The sequence below is a fragment of the Babesia bigemina genome (genome assembly GCF_000981445.1).
Source record: "Babesia bigemina genome assembly Bbig001, chromosome : III".
NCBI lineage: Eukaryota > Apicomplexa > Aconoidasida > Piroplasmida > Babesiidae > Babesia > Babesia bigemina.
The window spans coordinates 848,466-862,789 of record NC_027218.1 but is presented as its reverse complement, the minus strand read 5'-3'; the positions used below and the strand labels follow the sequence as shown (position 1 = coordinate 862,789).

Sequence of the window (14,324 nt, the reverse complement as noted above, 5' to 3'; positions counted from 1 at the left end):
CATTCTGCCGCTTTTATAAACTAAATCGCCTGGTATTTGTAGAAGCAACACTAATAAAGCGCCCCTGTATATGACTCGCTAAGGGGATATTAGAAAAGGTAGAACATATCCCTAACTACCGTCTACGTCTATTGAAGTTACCTTTAGGCATAAAAGTAAGAACCGCCAACTTTTGCCTGTGTCAGCGTGTCATCTGGATAATTAGTACGCGACCTGTGTCGTTTCACTGACAACAATAGGTGGCAAACGACGACCGGTCGTACACCTAAGTAAACACTATGGATCAACAAGAGTTCAGATCTGCGTCTAAGGACATTTGGGGGATCGATGCGAACAAACTAGATATGAGTTCACCAGGTTACGAAAGTCACACTGGCTCAAGTTTCCCTACCTCCGAGCACACACAGCAGAATAGCGTCATGCAGAAGTGGCGCGTTGACATTCAAGCGGCTATAGAGGCGAAAAAGCAGAAGGAGGCCGAGGTTATGGAAGCAGCAACGAAAAAGGCACAACGCGATTTAGAGGAGTGGCGCAGAGTGAGAAAGGAGAAAGTAGAATCCGCCGCACAAAACACGAAAGACACCAGTGGAGCCGAGTTACACAAATCTGTTAATGGTCCATTCGACTGGAAGAAAACAGCAGAAATCCTACGTAAGGTCGGTTACACTGTCAACGACCAGAACAGTGGTTCATCGCAAAAAATGGCCGACCTAATATTTTTGAAAGCCAAACAATGAGTGATAGAACTGGGCAATAGAGCTATGCAAGTGGAAAAGGCTGCAGTTTATATAGGATAATTACGACTATATTTTATATTGCAGCAATGTTTTAGAATGTTAGGCTTTGGAGAACCGCAACACTATTGCGTTAGCGTCCACATTGTCATTGCGATGCGACTCTGCATGACCTGTTTGCCAACTGAAGTTAATTGATGAGCAAAGCGTGGAAGCGACGTCTTGTCAACCAAGGAAATATGCAATTGCTTGCAGGTCGATGTCAGATACTATACAAGGTGATGGATGACGACGAATACGAGGACACCACCAAGCGCAGTGAATTGAGGTTCCGGGTTCAACGTCCATTCTCACCAATTGGACTTTACAACCAATCCTGTAAAACAATAAATAACTCTCCACAAGTCTTGGTCAACTGAGCATATACGACGTTTACGCCCATACATCTAACACGCCATCCGTTCATCTAACAACGGGTGCACCACCACATCTTGCAAGGCACTACTCATCTGCGTACATGGAAGGTCACTCAAGTAACTTCACTGCCCACTGATGATGTGGGATGAGGCAGCCACGACTTGAAAGTAGCGCACAAAACAACATCCTAAATAACTAAAAACTTGACGCGGATATTAAATTAGGTAGCAGGTGGGAAATTTGGTAAGACATTAGGATGAGATGACGTATCAAGGCTGCATGTACTGTGTTATGCGTAGGTTGGCAAACGTGCGGCGATCTTCTGCGACCAAATGGGCAGCGTCGCAACGCGTCCGACTAATACGTACAACAGAACAGGATGGTTGATCCCGTTCACTTTGCCAATGCACATTTGATGCTATGTCTCGCTGAACACCCGCAGATGCACTATTGTGAAGCATTTAATAACACGTTATTAGACAACCATCGTTCTATTAATCCATCATACGATGCTTTAAGTGCGATAATACGAAGTGTCGGAGTTTATTAATGAGCGCGACGCAAACCGTTCATTTTCTGTGCGCAGAAATCGCGCACTTTGTGAAACGGGCGAATACGAAACATGGTCATGATGCAGACGGCGAGGAGGATGATGACGGTGACGGATATTATGTAAGGAATGATAGAGGTCTTACAACACGGACAGTCACAAGGTTCGCTATCTTCCTCTACCCTACACTTTGGGCAACTAGCATGATCGCTAGTGCGTGGGTCTTGCCTGTAACTTATGCACGCTGCGCATGATGTCTCATCCTTACATGTGGGACAACACCATGAACAGCATCTACAGCTACCAGTGCATGGCAAACGACACTGGCATCCAGTAGTCATCTTACACGCTTCCTCCCCTCAACCTGCAAACATGAATCACTCCCCTCAGCCTCGGACACTCCCCTAACAATCTGCGCTCCGACCACCCAGCTGACCGCCATCCAACGCACCGCCGGTTACATCACGACTATGTAGCTATCATCACTAATGTACTGCCGAGTTAACGCATGTGGACGGTATCCTAGCACTAACGTGCAGATATACCGGTGCCAGTTGCGCAGCGAACTCCATCTGCCACAGACCGTCGAACGTTTCCAGTGCTGCTTCTAAATGTCATAACATTTTCGTCATAACGAGTGCCTTAGTGAACCACATTACTTGGTTAACATGCATATTATTTACACTGCTACCACCAAGGCCACCTAACTGCGCCGTCCACCGGCCATCATAGCACTGCCCTGTCGACGTTCTTTGCCTATCGACGCACATAATGGCTATCACGCCAAACAGTCACGTTGCATACGGCGCACTTTCACTAGTCATAAACTATGTCATAAGCCTCCATTAGTCCCTTATAACCTAACATCGCTGCCCACTGAAACCATGGGAGGGCGTGGGCACGTTTCACAGGCAACTCACAACTCAACATCCCAAACCACGAACCTATCACGGCATGAACTACATCGGCTGCCAAATTGCTGAGTATGCATTAGGTAATATACTTTGGTGAGTATTAGGTTAGGCGGTGGGTTGCTAGGTAGTGAGTTAGGTGAGTGGTGGTGAGGTGATTTATCAAGGTTGCAGGTAGGTGATCTGGGCAAGTTTGCCGACACGTGCGGCGGCCAGCAGTGATTGCGCGGCGATGCGATGTGATGACGGTGATCTCAAATGCGATTTGATGTGGAGCAGGTCGAGGCGGATGACCATGATGTGGAGGAGGTACAACAAGGAGAGGAGCCAGAGAGTGAGGGTTAATAGCATGAACGGTTTTCTGATTTCGAGAAGATATTCTGGAATTGTGACATAAATTAATTTTGCAAGCGCTGCTCCCACCGTCTCTTTATCATTGATGACATGATTCAATGCCGTACAAAAGTCTTGGCAAGTGCGTCTACTTGACTGGTCGGAAAGGATTTTGCAATCCCTGAATATGAAACCGAATTTGTAGAACGTAGGACGCGTATATTTGCAATGAACAATTGATTTGCATGATGCTTTGTGAGTAGATTCAGGAGACAGGGGCGACGTTGTGGCTGCGCATTTTTCAACGCACTTACTAATACGGCATTTAGGTCTCTCACCGCCGCAATTACCGTTACACTCCTCGTATAGCTGCTTCAACAACCGGTGGAATGTCTCCGTCAAGTACACAATCCAAGAGAGATATTTGTCATTGTGCTTATCAGCAAAGATGCCGCTCGCATAATAGCACGAGGGTCTCAGATACGGGCCACACGGATGAGCCACAGTGCTGCTTTCATTATACCTGCATTTCACAAGTGAATACAGATCTCCAGTGATGTGGCTATTTTTCTGACCTGGGGGCTTGGCAGGCTTGTGCTCAATGCTTTCGAATACTGGACAGATGTCTAACGTTGCATTGGTACGTTTGAAGTTTGCATCTCTCACAGTCTGCTCAAATGCAGTTTTCTGTTTCCTACTCCACCCGCCGATGAAATTTAAGTAGAAACCAAACATGTCATCCAGCGTTTTCGGCGCGCTTGGCAGGAGACAGTTTAGCTGGGCGCAAAGTTGGCTGAGTGGAGACGATTTCTCGCCGAACAAACTAGCAAGCGCAACGTGAATGTGCTTACCAATATATCGGTGCGATGCCGTAACGCTGATGTCGGGGAAACCAATAGGCGACTTACAGGGACCACCAGAGTGGTCCTTCAGTGCGCAGTCGACTTTGCCCTTTTCGTATTTGATTTGATGCGGTAGGTACCCTTGCAAGCCATCTTCGAGGTAAGATTGCAAAGGTGACTTGAGGCCGCACCCAGCACTTTGGTTACACTTTTGGTCACATGTTTGGTTGTGCTTTTGGTCACCCATTTGGCCAGCACACTGAAGCCTATTGCACCTCCAGTCTGAACCGCCGACGTCCCTGCCATACCAACAGTCACGCCAGCCACCCAGATCAGTCTCATATGAGCACTGGTGATACAGTATGTAAAGTTGGTGGTGGATACGTTTGAGGATGTCAAATAACATACAAACTAAACTGTTCGTATCAGCAGGGTACCATAAGCTCAATGAATTTGTGTTGAACTCACAGGCGTATATACCGTTGCTATGGCCGTGACCGAGGATGGAAGTAAGAACGTTGTGTGAGTTAGCGCAAACAGCTGCAAGGGTATCTCTTAATGTCGTCGGTGTGATGTTCTCTGGGTATGCCTCCAAAACGTCATCATCTGCGAATTTGAATGGAAGGTCGTGCATACTATTTTCTGCTGCATCACCTGCAACAGCGATAACACCTTCATTGGTGTCATCGGCAGCTTCCTCATCAGGCTTATCGAACAGTGCACTAAAGCCGTTGAGCGTCAATTCGTCATATGCCGGATTGTTTGGAAAGCCGCTAAGCCAATTAAGCATTTGGTATACGGATAATGGATACGTCTTGGATTGTAATGTGGAGTAGTGACGAACACGGTAGTAGGTGGCAAGACATTTGGACAGGTTTTCGATTGTGGTCATTAAAGTGTAATCGTCTTTTACTGTAACGGTTTGTTGTACTAGTTTCGTGAAGATTTCATTACCATTCATATTACTCTTGCACTGAAGTTCGTTGTCCTGCTTCCCATCCTTGCTGGGTACTCCGTAACCGAAACGCTTAAGGCATAAACCAAGATCATTGTAGCTATTACTGCCCGCAAGAACACAAATAGTTTTATTATTCCACACGCCGTTCTCACCACATTTCTCATGAAGTTCATCGAAATCTGTTTTCAGTATCTCCAGCAAAGTCATAAACACTTTGGCGCAGTTCCTGCCATTGAGATTCCAATCATACATATGCGCCGCGCCGCAGTATGTCGAAATGTATGCCTTCCCAAGTTCAGCGAGGAAAGACTTAAGTCCGGATTTGATTATGTCAAGCAGGGGATTGTCCTGCCTTCCGAACATCAAAGGACGCATTGACTCGAGGAACTTCGCAAAATCGTGACATATGTTTGCGGACTGGTGAGTGAAGTTGCCGACTGTGAGTGCATTATAAAGTTTTCGAGAATGATACTCGAGCCCAACAAGGTATGTAGCAATGGTATCCTTGGAAACCGACTTATCTGCACGTTTAACAGGACGCAAATATCCTGCACGACCGGAATTCTGGAGTTCTGGTTTACCTTGGCTTTTGCCATGAGTCTGAGACGTCACCGCTGCCATAGCTGGCCGCGCTTTGTAACCACCAGAGGCCATCGGAGTTGGCACCGCTTGGAGAGGAGGGACCTGAGTTTGTGGTTGAGAAGCATCTTCCTCACTATCGACTTCCACTTCTAAGCCGTCATGTTGGAACTTAACGTAAGAGTACAGATTATCGTAAAGGTCTTTGAACTCTCCGGAAAGACGATTTAGGTCTTGTACCGTAGTTAGCTGATCGCTTTTTATGTCAAACCATCTTTTCAGGATTTGTAAAAAACCTTTAATCCCGGTCTTCAAGTCCTCATTAACGATATTGAAAATGTTATCACGTTGTTTCTGCACAAGAGATTTCAAAGCCGCCAAGTCAGCTTTGTGATGCGCAGCCTGCATTGCACAAACTTCAGCAATAACTCTATCACACGCTTCTTTTACTTTATGTTTGACGCTGTCACCAAGCGTATTGATCTTGCCTTTAGCATCTTCAAATGCCTTTCCAAGATACTCTTCTGCCTTTAATGCACAAGTATCATGCGTCTTCGCAGCCTTAATCAAAGTTTTTACTGTGTTATTAATCAACGCCCTAAGATGTTCAAAACACATTTTACGACAATCTGCATCTTTTTTGAACGCGGAATGTTTTAAGACGGCAGTTTGCAAATCTTGAAAAGGCTTATCAAACAATGTTCCTAAAGTGTGTTTTTTTTTCCTGTCTTGATTTTCCTCATATTTCGACTCTTTATCTTTAATATTTTCTTCAGTAATCTCTTTGAACTTTTCCTTAACCTTCTCAAGTTCTATATGCACCGCCAACGCATAGGTACCTTCAGCCTCCTTAACCTTATCTTCAATAGCCTTAATGACCCTACTTAGATATGTATTGGCCGAGCTTTGATAGGCCTCTTTGTAAATGATGGATAGGTTTTCTACGGCATCTTTAATTAATGCCTTGAGGCTCTCGAAACATTGTTTACGGGCGATATAATCATCATTGAAGGCGGAGTTGCTCGTTACTTTGTCTTCCAAACTATCGAAATCCCTGTCAAATAATGTTTGCAGTGCCTCTCTCTGATCCGATTTGGTAAACACATCGCCAACTATCTTATTTAACTTGCTTTTAATACTACTAATGTCACTTACAACCGCATCCCCATACTGTCGCTCCGCCTCCTCCACAGCCGCCTTAATCTTACTTATCGCTTCGCTGAGGTAGGTCTTGGCTGCACTCTGGTAACCATTATTGTAGGCGACTTGGAGAATATTGAGCGTGTTCTTTAGATGAGATTTAAGATCGTCAAAATACGCTCGACGTGATTTCCGGTCATCCTCGTAAAAAGAACTAGTGTCGATGGATAGATAGATTGGGGCAAATTGAATTTCTAGTCCAGAAATCACACTGTTAAGAGTTCCGCTTTCGGCTTTCTGTTTAATATGCTTAACCGCCGAACTAATCATACCCAACTGCTCAGACACAAGCTGATAAGCTTTGTCGGCCTTGCTAATTACTTCGTTGGCTTCTTTGAGTACGTGAGACATGTAGCTGTGGAACCAACCATTGAAATCATGTTCAGTTATCTCGGTCACAAGTTTGCGCTCAAAATTGCTTTCTATTGCGTTAGCAATTGACGTCTCTAGCGTGCGTAGTTTGGATGATATGTTATTGCTACCCGATTGAAAATTCTCCGTTATGCCTTCACCAATCTTCTTAAGCGCCGGTGTGATCGAAGATTTTATCTCTGAAATCAGAATTTTGCCAGATTTGACATTCTTCAAAACCAACTCGAAAATTTCGTCAACTTTCTTCTTCAACCCGAAATTCGTACATGTTGTGTATAACTGAGCCTGATTTAAAGCACCCAGGAATTCTTTTTCGGTGGCTGCAACCAGCTCTTCCAATCGGTTTCTGTGATCTCTGTCAAATATTTGTTGCGGTTCCTCAATAATACTATTTAAACTTTGTAAACGCTTTACAACACCTGGCAATGGTTTATCCGGATTGAGAGCATCCATAATATGCCGAACTTGGTGATCCATGATATCCTTTTTCAAATTAATCAACAGCTCCATATTGGTAACACGATCTGCCCTGCCCAAGTTTTGCTGAATAACTTGAATAGCTTCCGCGACCTTTACATTCCTTAAGCCGCCTAAGTTCTTGGCATTTTCTTCGGCGCGAGACGCAGCCTGCTTCAAATCCGTCTGAGCTTTGATAACGATCGCCTTCAAATCGTTTTTATGCTTCTCATTAAATATTTCACCGGGATCACCGACCGCTTCACTCAAACCGTTTAACGCATCGGTAAAACCGAGCTGCGATTTTGTATTAAGCGCCTTTTTTATCAACGCGATTTGTGTGTCAGCATTCTGAGCATTCAAAGTAACTTCATCTTTTACATTATTGTCTACATTCTCTAACATTTGTTGAATAACATTTATAGCGTTACCGACTTCCACATTTTTTAAACCGCCCTGATTATACGCATTTTTACTAAATGTGACAACAGCCATCTCCAAATCCCTGGTTACTACGGAAAGGCGTTCCTGCACAAATCTATTCCGATAATTATCAATCTGCATGTTAATATATTTCTTTAATTCTTCAACATGGTCACTGTGATCGCTAATTGTACTGATGACTCTCTCCCTTATAAAATTTTCAAGTTCGTCTGGCAATGTGTTAAACATGTTTTGAATCATTTCTACGGCTTTTATAAGCCCATCATTGTTCGCAGAATTTATCAACATATTAACACCCTCATCGATATATCCAAATGGAACGTCTAATTTACTCCGAAGATTTTTATCAACTCCAGCATATCCATCATTTTTGCATCTAATTTCGGATATAGTACGATTAAGCATTTCAACAGACCTCATGAATGAAGCGTGCATCGCCATACATCCCTTACCTTGTTGTTTATCAATATTATGATAACAATGCTCTATGCCATCTTTAAAGCTTTCTATATCGTACAGAATCTTATTGGTCCTCGCAGTCAACATTTCATCCCACAGGGATAGCATGGACCTAACACTACTAATGACCAAATTGAACTCCGTTCGTCCATTACCACTTTTATTTTCGACAAGCTTACTTATGTCACCACCATTGAGAACGTATGTCCTAAAATTTTCATCATCCTTCACAGTCACTAATACGCCATTCAAGAACATTAAAACAGCGTCACGGAGACGGTCACAATCGCCATACACGATGCCATTGCCCGTGTAATTGCCGGCAGCATACCCTAAGAATGCCTCGATGCCATCACAAAGCCTCCAAAGAATATTAGTATTATCTTCATTTGTAAGTTCCTTAGATACATTTCCAAGCTTGCTAATTACCTCATCAGCCTGGCTAATTTTATTCTGAATGTCGTTCATACCTTGGTCATCCATGTAATGGGATTTAACACAATCCGCTTTTTGGGATTCGAATCGCTTTATGTCGGCAGATAATGAATCTCTGCTAGTTTTATCAAAATTTTGAACACTTTTAGAAATCTTCAATTCCACATTAGCCTTAGCAATTCTTTCGTCAAGTTCTTTACAATAAGGGCGGTCGTAAGTATCATTTTTTGCGCACCTAAGCTTATCTGCCGTATGTTTATTACTATCCTTAGCCTTCTGAATAGCCTCACCAATCAATATTTTCAAAGCATTGCCCAGCTTATCAAGGCCGCTACCATTACCTCCATTTTTCACCTGTATCAACCAGTCGATAGCCTCCCTTAAATTTTCAGGGCAGTCAGTGAGCTTCTTAGGCGCCATCATTCAGAAGCGTAAACTTAACGTGAGTGCGACCTCAAGCAACCCACCACTAATTTGAGGTTGCATACACTCAACTCCTGCAAACATGCGACAAGCACTTGAAGGCTGGCAAACTCTTCTCTCAGTGCTCCAAACTACATTACTTGCGCATATACCCTATTGACGGCGTATTTGAAACTCACGACAAAACTAGCATCCACTTCGCTCACCTAATCCCAGCTGCCAGTACCCAGACAGCTCGAAATTATAACCCACTTCGGAGGTGACGTCAGACCTCCCAACTACACTCCAATGTTCAACTTCCTTATGAAACAGCCGGAGGTGATGCAAGCTGCGAGTTAATATTCGCATCAAATTCTACACTGCCTCTGCGCAATTACTGGTACGCCCCACTGCTGCCATACGCCAACAATACAAGAGAGGATACATTCGCGAAACGTCAAATGGAATGGTGCAGTGCAGTCATCTGAATAGCAGCATGTTGTAAAAACGAGGCGAGATATCTCCCGGTTAATTGACTCTTTGCTGCCTTCACAAGTAGTGGAATCTACGCTGCGTGTTATAGGAATATGACGTTAATATGGAGAATTCGGAGTGTAACATTGAATAACAGTGAATATAAAAGGAACTGCAAAAGACCATACTGGCAGAACGGCAGTGAGGAGTAGGTGAATGACGATGGTAACAATGGATTGCCGAGGACAAGACGCTCAACATGGAGAAGGACAAGGAGCGTTACTAAGCTGAATTCCATCCGAATAGGAAGCAGAGTGCGACGATCATCGTGGAAGCCAGGGTTACCAACCAATGCCTCTATGTCAAGACTGAGATACAGCAGGTGTGAAGACGTGGTGAAGAAGCCGAAAGGGGAATAGATACGCCAGATGATATGTTATAGGCACAGGCCTATCTGATAGGCGAAATGGTGGTTCAAGGTGATCACTTCTTTGTGAACGACCCTGGCGCCCAGACAGGATTGGTGATACAGGTGGCACCAGTGACGCTCGGCAACGGACCGACGTGGATCTCGCAACCGGCATCATCGTGAAGCAGCAGCCCCGCAAAATCGAAAACCGGCCCAAGGCACGTAGCCACATAGCACACTATAAGACGAGATAACACAATAATAAGAAGCCAACTCATGGCAACCACTCGCAATTACATATTATTCTACATTATGTTACTGCATTCGTAGGTTCACTAAAGTGTTACGTGAGTCATGTGACAGCTAATACTCATTATTATTTGCAACTAAGTAGGCACAAACCATGATACCTGGTATAAAATGTCATGGCAATGTCGTGATAGACTATCCCTTTACTCGGTGTTTTGTACAATTAGTGCCCATGATTGCCTCGACACCTAACAACCAGGCGCATTCTTTGAGAATAAACCTGTTCCACTACCCAAAAGATTTACTTAAAACACCCAAGGATGCCTATTCTTTATACCACTTCCACCGTATATGCCCTCAGCGCGGTAATCTTCCTTCGGTTGCTGCTTCGTCCTCAACTTCTCCAGAGTGGCCTTCCTGCTGTAGAGCGATGCCTTGGTGTCCTTGTAGGCACAAGGGGAGCCAGCGATATAAGGCTTTTCGATAGTGCGTTGTCTATCCAAATCTATGCTTTCGGTGTAGTCTACGCTAAGATCATCTTCGAAGGTAGTGTCGCTTATCCGGCACCTGATGCCCCCGTGCTTCACACCTCCCGAACTAAGAACATTAGTCATATTGCTTAGTTTCTTGATGACTAGTTTATTTCCATCCAAAGATTCATACCTGTATGATTTGACGGACTCACTTCTGTCAATGCCAGACGAATCCAATTGCAACGCAACCCGTTGCTTCAACATAGCGTTTTCTTGCTTTAAAATTTGGTTTTCCATCATAAGTTCACATTGCTTAGCGTGCAAGAGCCTTTTATCTTCATTGACCTTTATAACCTCATCTCTAATTTGCCTCTTTGCTTCCATTTGCATTGCGGACAACCTTTCACGCTCTGAGGCTAGCAAAGTATTGAGTCTCCTGTTTTCTTCATGTAGCTGATCATGACGACGTACATATTTGTTATACCCGCTAGTCTTAACTTCCAGCAATTTAGCCAGTTCGTCCTTCTCCGTTTTGAGCTTGCTGTGGACTGTCTTCAGCTTTTCGTAGTTCTTGAGCTTCTGCTGCGTTAACGAGTCCAATGTTCTAGGCTTCCTGAGTTCAGTCAAAATGTCCTTGTCCGTAGTGTCAGTGGGCATTTGTAATGCCTTTGCCATAAGCCTGAGCTGGCAGCGTTTCCGCGCCAATTCTGCCTTGAACTTAAGCACTGTTTTAACCAAACCAATCGTCGCCTTTTCATTCGACTCCATCTTCCGTTCAGCTATACCTGACGTGATGGATGATTTTATTATGTGTGAGGCATACTTGATTCTCATCTGATCATGCTGGTGGACCACCAAATTGAGCTTTGTGCTAAGCTCTTTAACTTCACCAGAGAGCCTGTTGCATTTCAATTCATGTTCCCTCAAAAGACCATCATGCTTGATCTTCTCTTTGAGGTACCTGCCTACCGCTTCTGACTTGTCCTGTTTCAACTTCTCTCTCATCGTTTCGCCATCTTTTATTTCCACCTCCAAAGCACATTTATTGGCCTCCAAGTTCTTAATAGTTTCCTTCTGTTCTAGCGATATCTTGCGTTCGGCAAAAAGCTCCTCTTCCACATTTTTGACCGTTTCTGTGATTTCAGCAAATCGCTTTTTTAAATCATTCAGTGTCCTTTCGGCTTCTGTACGTTCACCGTTAAGACGCTCCATGTCCAGTTTAAGTGTCTTAATTTCAGCATCCCTTTCCTTCAGCGCCGCCCTTGAAGCCTTAAGCTCATATTCGGTGTCATTGAGATGTGCCACGTCACCCTCAAATTTCTTCAACGTCTCCTTCAGCTGGTCCTCGACGAATTTCGCATGTTTCAATTCACGAACCAGCTTTGTATTCTCTCGTCGATGTTTGTCGAGATCACTGGCCAAACCCTCTTTCTCCTTTCTCAACTTGCCTATGCAATCGCGCATGATTGCTATATGACCTTCCTTTTCATCCTGGATTTGCTTAATCGCGTTTTCCATCTTGGTGACCTCTGACATGCGTATTTTCAATGAATCCAACTCCTCCGCCATTTTATTCCTTTCCTCGGTCATAAGTTTAACCTGCTTTAACAATCTTTGCTTCTCCTCGGTTACGGAATCAATCTCCTCGTTCAGCGTCTGTATTTCCCGAGCAGATTCCAAAGTGAGCCCAGCATCGGTAGAAGATCTGGCTGAGTTCATTTCACTGATGACTCTTTCCCTGTCCTTCAAAGCTTCCTTGAGTTTGGTAGTTTCAATTTCATGCTGGAGCTTGACCGTGTCTACTTGTCTCCTGAGGTCCAACTCGAGTTCGTCCACCTGATCCCGCAAATAAGCTATCTCCTGTAAGTGATTGGTATTCGTCTCATGCAATTCCTTGTTCTCATCTTCAAGTTGTTTGACCCTCTCGTCATCGACACCAATGCTGACCTTTCTGCTGGAGGATTTGGGTATTTGTATGACGGGCTCCGGTACGTTAAAAACTTCAAAATCGTCAAAGTTCCACCTGTCGAAAAGCTGCAACGCCTCATCAACAGCATTGGCAATCCCCGAAGCGTTCGTCCTGTCGGATGACGGCGGCCTTACATCGTCAAAGTCGAATCCCTGATTCTCCAACCCACCATTGATTTCAAGAGATACCTGTTCAACAGCTATGCCCTCCGCGTCGTTGTTTGTCTCAGTTGGTAAATTTAGATTTTTGAGTTCAGCCTCATGGACGTACTGATCCTGGGATATCGACCTGAGACCTTCATCAGACTGCTGCAACAACTCTTCGAGTTGCTGTGAAGCTACAGTAGCCTTCAGAACCGGGCTGGCAGCAACCAGTACGTTTTCATTATATGGTGCCATGAGCCACGGTGTTGGCGGGTTGATCAGACCACGCTTGCTGTAGAGGTCCACAACGGCCTTGCCGATGCGGGCGCACGGAGTTGTCCCCCGAGTTATATTCCTGGGTGTTGATTTCGCCGATTTCCCTACGATACCTGACAACCCAACGTGTGCCGGCGTCTGTGCCACACTGGTTGCCCTGTTGGCCGGCAACTCGTAAAAACTGATTGACACGCGGTTTAAGAGCGCACCCTTTCTCGAAATCGCCTGTCTAGCAACATCCAATAGGTTGGTTTCAGGTGTTACGGTAGACAACCCCTGTGATACGGCCATGCGGATGGTGTACGACTCCTTGTCTGCATTAAGCGAACCATTCCCTGCCTCGTCACCGGTGAGATCCACTCGGCTCACAACAACCTCCAGTGGCACATGCACGCTTCCCAAAGCTTGCTCCAGTGCCTCAATAACTCTCGTGTTCTGGAAAATGTCATAGACAGTCTGCAATCTGTCTAGTGATCTGGAGAGTGCCTGCTGCGCATTGACAGCCTGCTCCTGCATTTCGAAGAAAAAAATTGAGAATATCTGCGTCGTGCATGTTACTTCATCGATGATGAAGTCGTTGAGCTCAAGGGTCCCCTGCTGCATCGCCACTAGGTCATTTTGGGGCTCGAAGGCAACGATGAACGGTGCCTGCTGATCCGCATCTGGGGGCCTCACTACACCCTTCCAAACGGAGGGTCCATGTAGTATAACCCTGTAACGGTGATTGTGGCCCATCCTACCGTCTGCGTTGTGTCCCTCCATCGTGCGATAAGTCACTGACGGCTGCGTCTAGTTTTACACAAGCAGCAGCGCTTTGGCTTATGACTGCTCCTTAACGAAAAATATTTTCGTCTACTATTTTACCGATGTCTGAAACATTAGTTCGAGTTGTTATGCTCTCTATTGCGTCAGCCGGAAGCACGGTCGACGCGTAGGCTCCCGGTTGGTGCACATATGTGCGACACTGTGTATCGCGGCCGCTATAATTTAACTACAATGACTCATGAAAATCCACATAGACATCGTATTCTATCGAGGTGTAACGCATAAGTTGCGAATTGACCTCTCGCTGCTCCGTTCGGTGTCGCCGCGGCGTAGGATTCCGCGGCAGGCTAGACCAGGTGCAGAAGCCGCGGTTTCCGTTTCAAGCTGTCTCATAAGACACAATTACGCGTTTCGTGTTACACATCGGTATTGCCACCTATGCTAAAGGTTGCTGGCCGGGATGTGAACCAACAA

The 14,324-nt window shown here is 45.0% G+C and overlaps 4 protein-coding genes across 4 annotated transcripts; 2 read left to right on the top strand and 2 right to left on the bottom strand.

Moving 5' to 3' along the window:
• Positions 1-278: 278 nt before the first annotated feature.
• Positions 279-737, top strand: BBBOND_0303530 (hypothetical protein; the record flags this gene model as incomplete). Its single annotated transcript, XM_012913181.1, has 1 exon — positions 279-737. One exon carries the CDS (start codon positions 279-281, stop codon positions 735-737), a length of 459 nt encoding a protein of 152 aa, XP_012768635.1.
• A 236-nt stretch (positions 738-973) lies between these two features.
• On the top strand, positions 974-1,153 carry BBBOND_0303520 (hypothetical protein; the record flags this gene model as incomplete). Its single annotated transcript, XM_012913180.1, has 1 exon — positions 974-1,153. The coding sequence occupies one exon, from the start codon at positions 974-976 to the stop codon at positions 1,151-1,153; it is 180 nt and encodes a 59-aa protein (XP_012768634.1).
• A 1,621-nt stretch (positions 1,154-2,774) lies between these two features.
• On the bottom strand, positions 2,775-9,110 carry BBBOND_0303510 (hypothetical protein; the record flags this gene model as incomplete). Its single annotated transcript, XM_012913179.1, has 1 exon — positions 2,775-9,110. One exon carries the CDS (start codon positions 9,108-9,110, stop codon positions 2,775-2,777), a length of 6,336 nt encoding a protein of 2,111 aa, XP_012768633.1.
• Positions 9,111-10,529: 1,419 nt separating this feature from the next.
• BBBOND_0303500 (hypothetical protein, conserved) lies at positions 10,530-13,847 on the bottom strand (the record flags this gene model as incomplete). Its single annotated transcript, XM_012913178.1, has 1 exon — positions 10,530-13,847. The coding sequence occupies one exon, from the start codon at positions 13,845-13,847 to the stop codon at positions 10,530-10,532; it is 3,318 nt and encodes a 1,105-aa protein (XP_012768632.1).
• Positions 13,848-14,324: the final 477 nt, after the last annotated feature.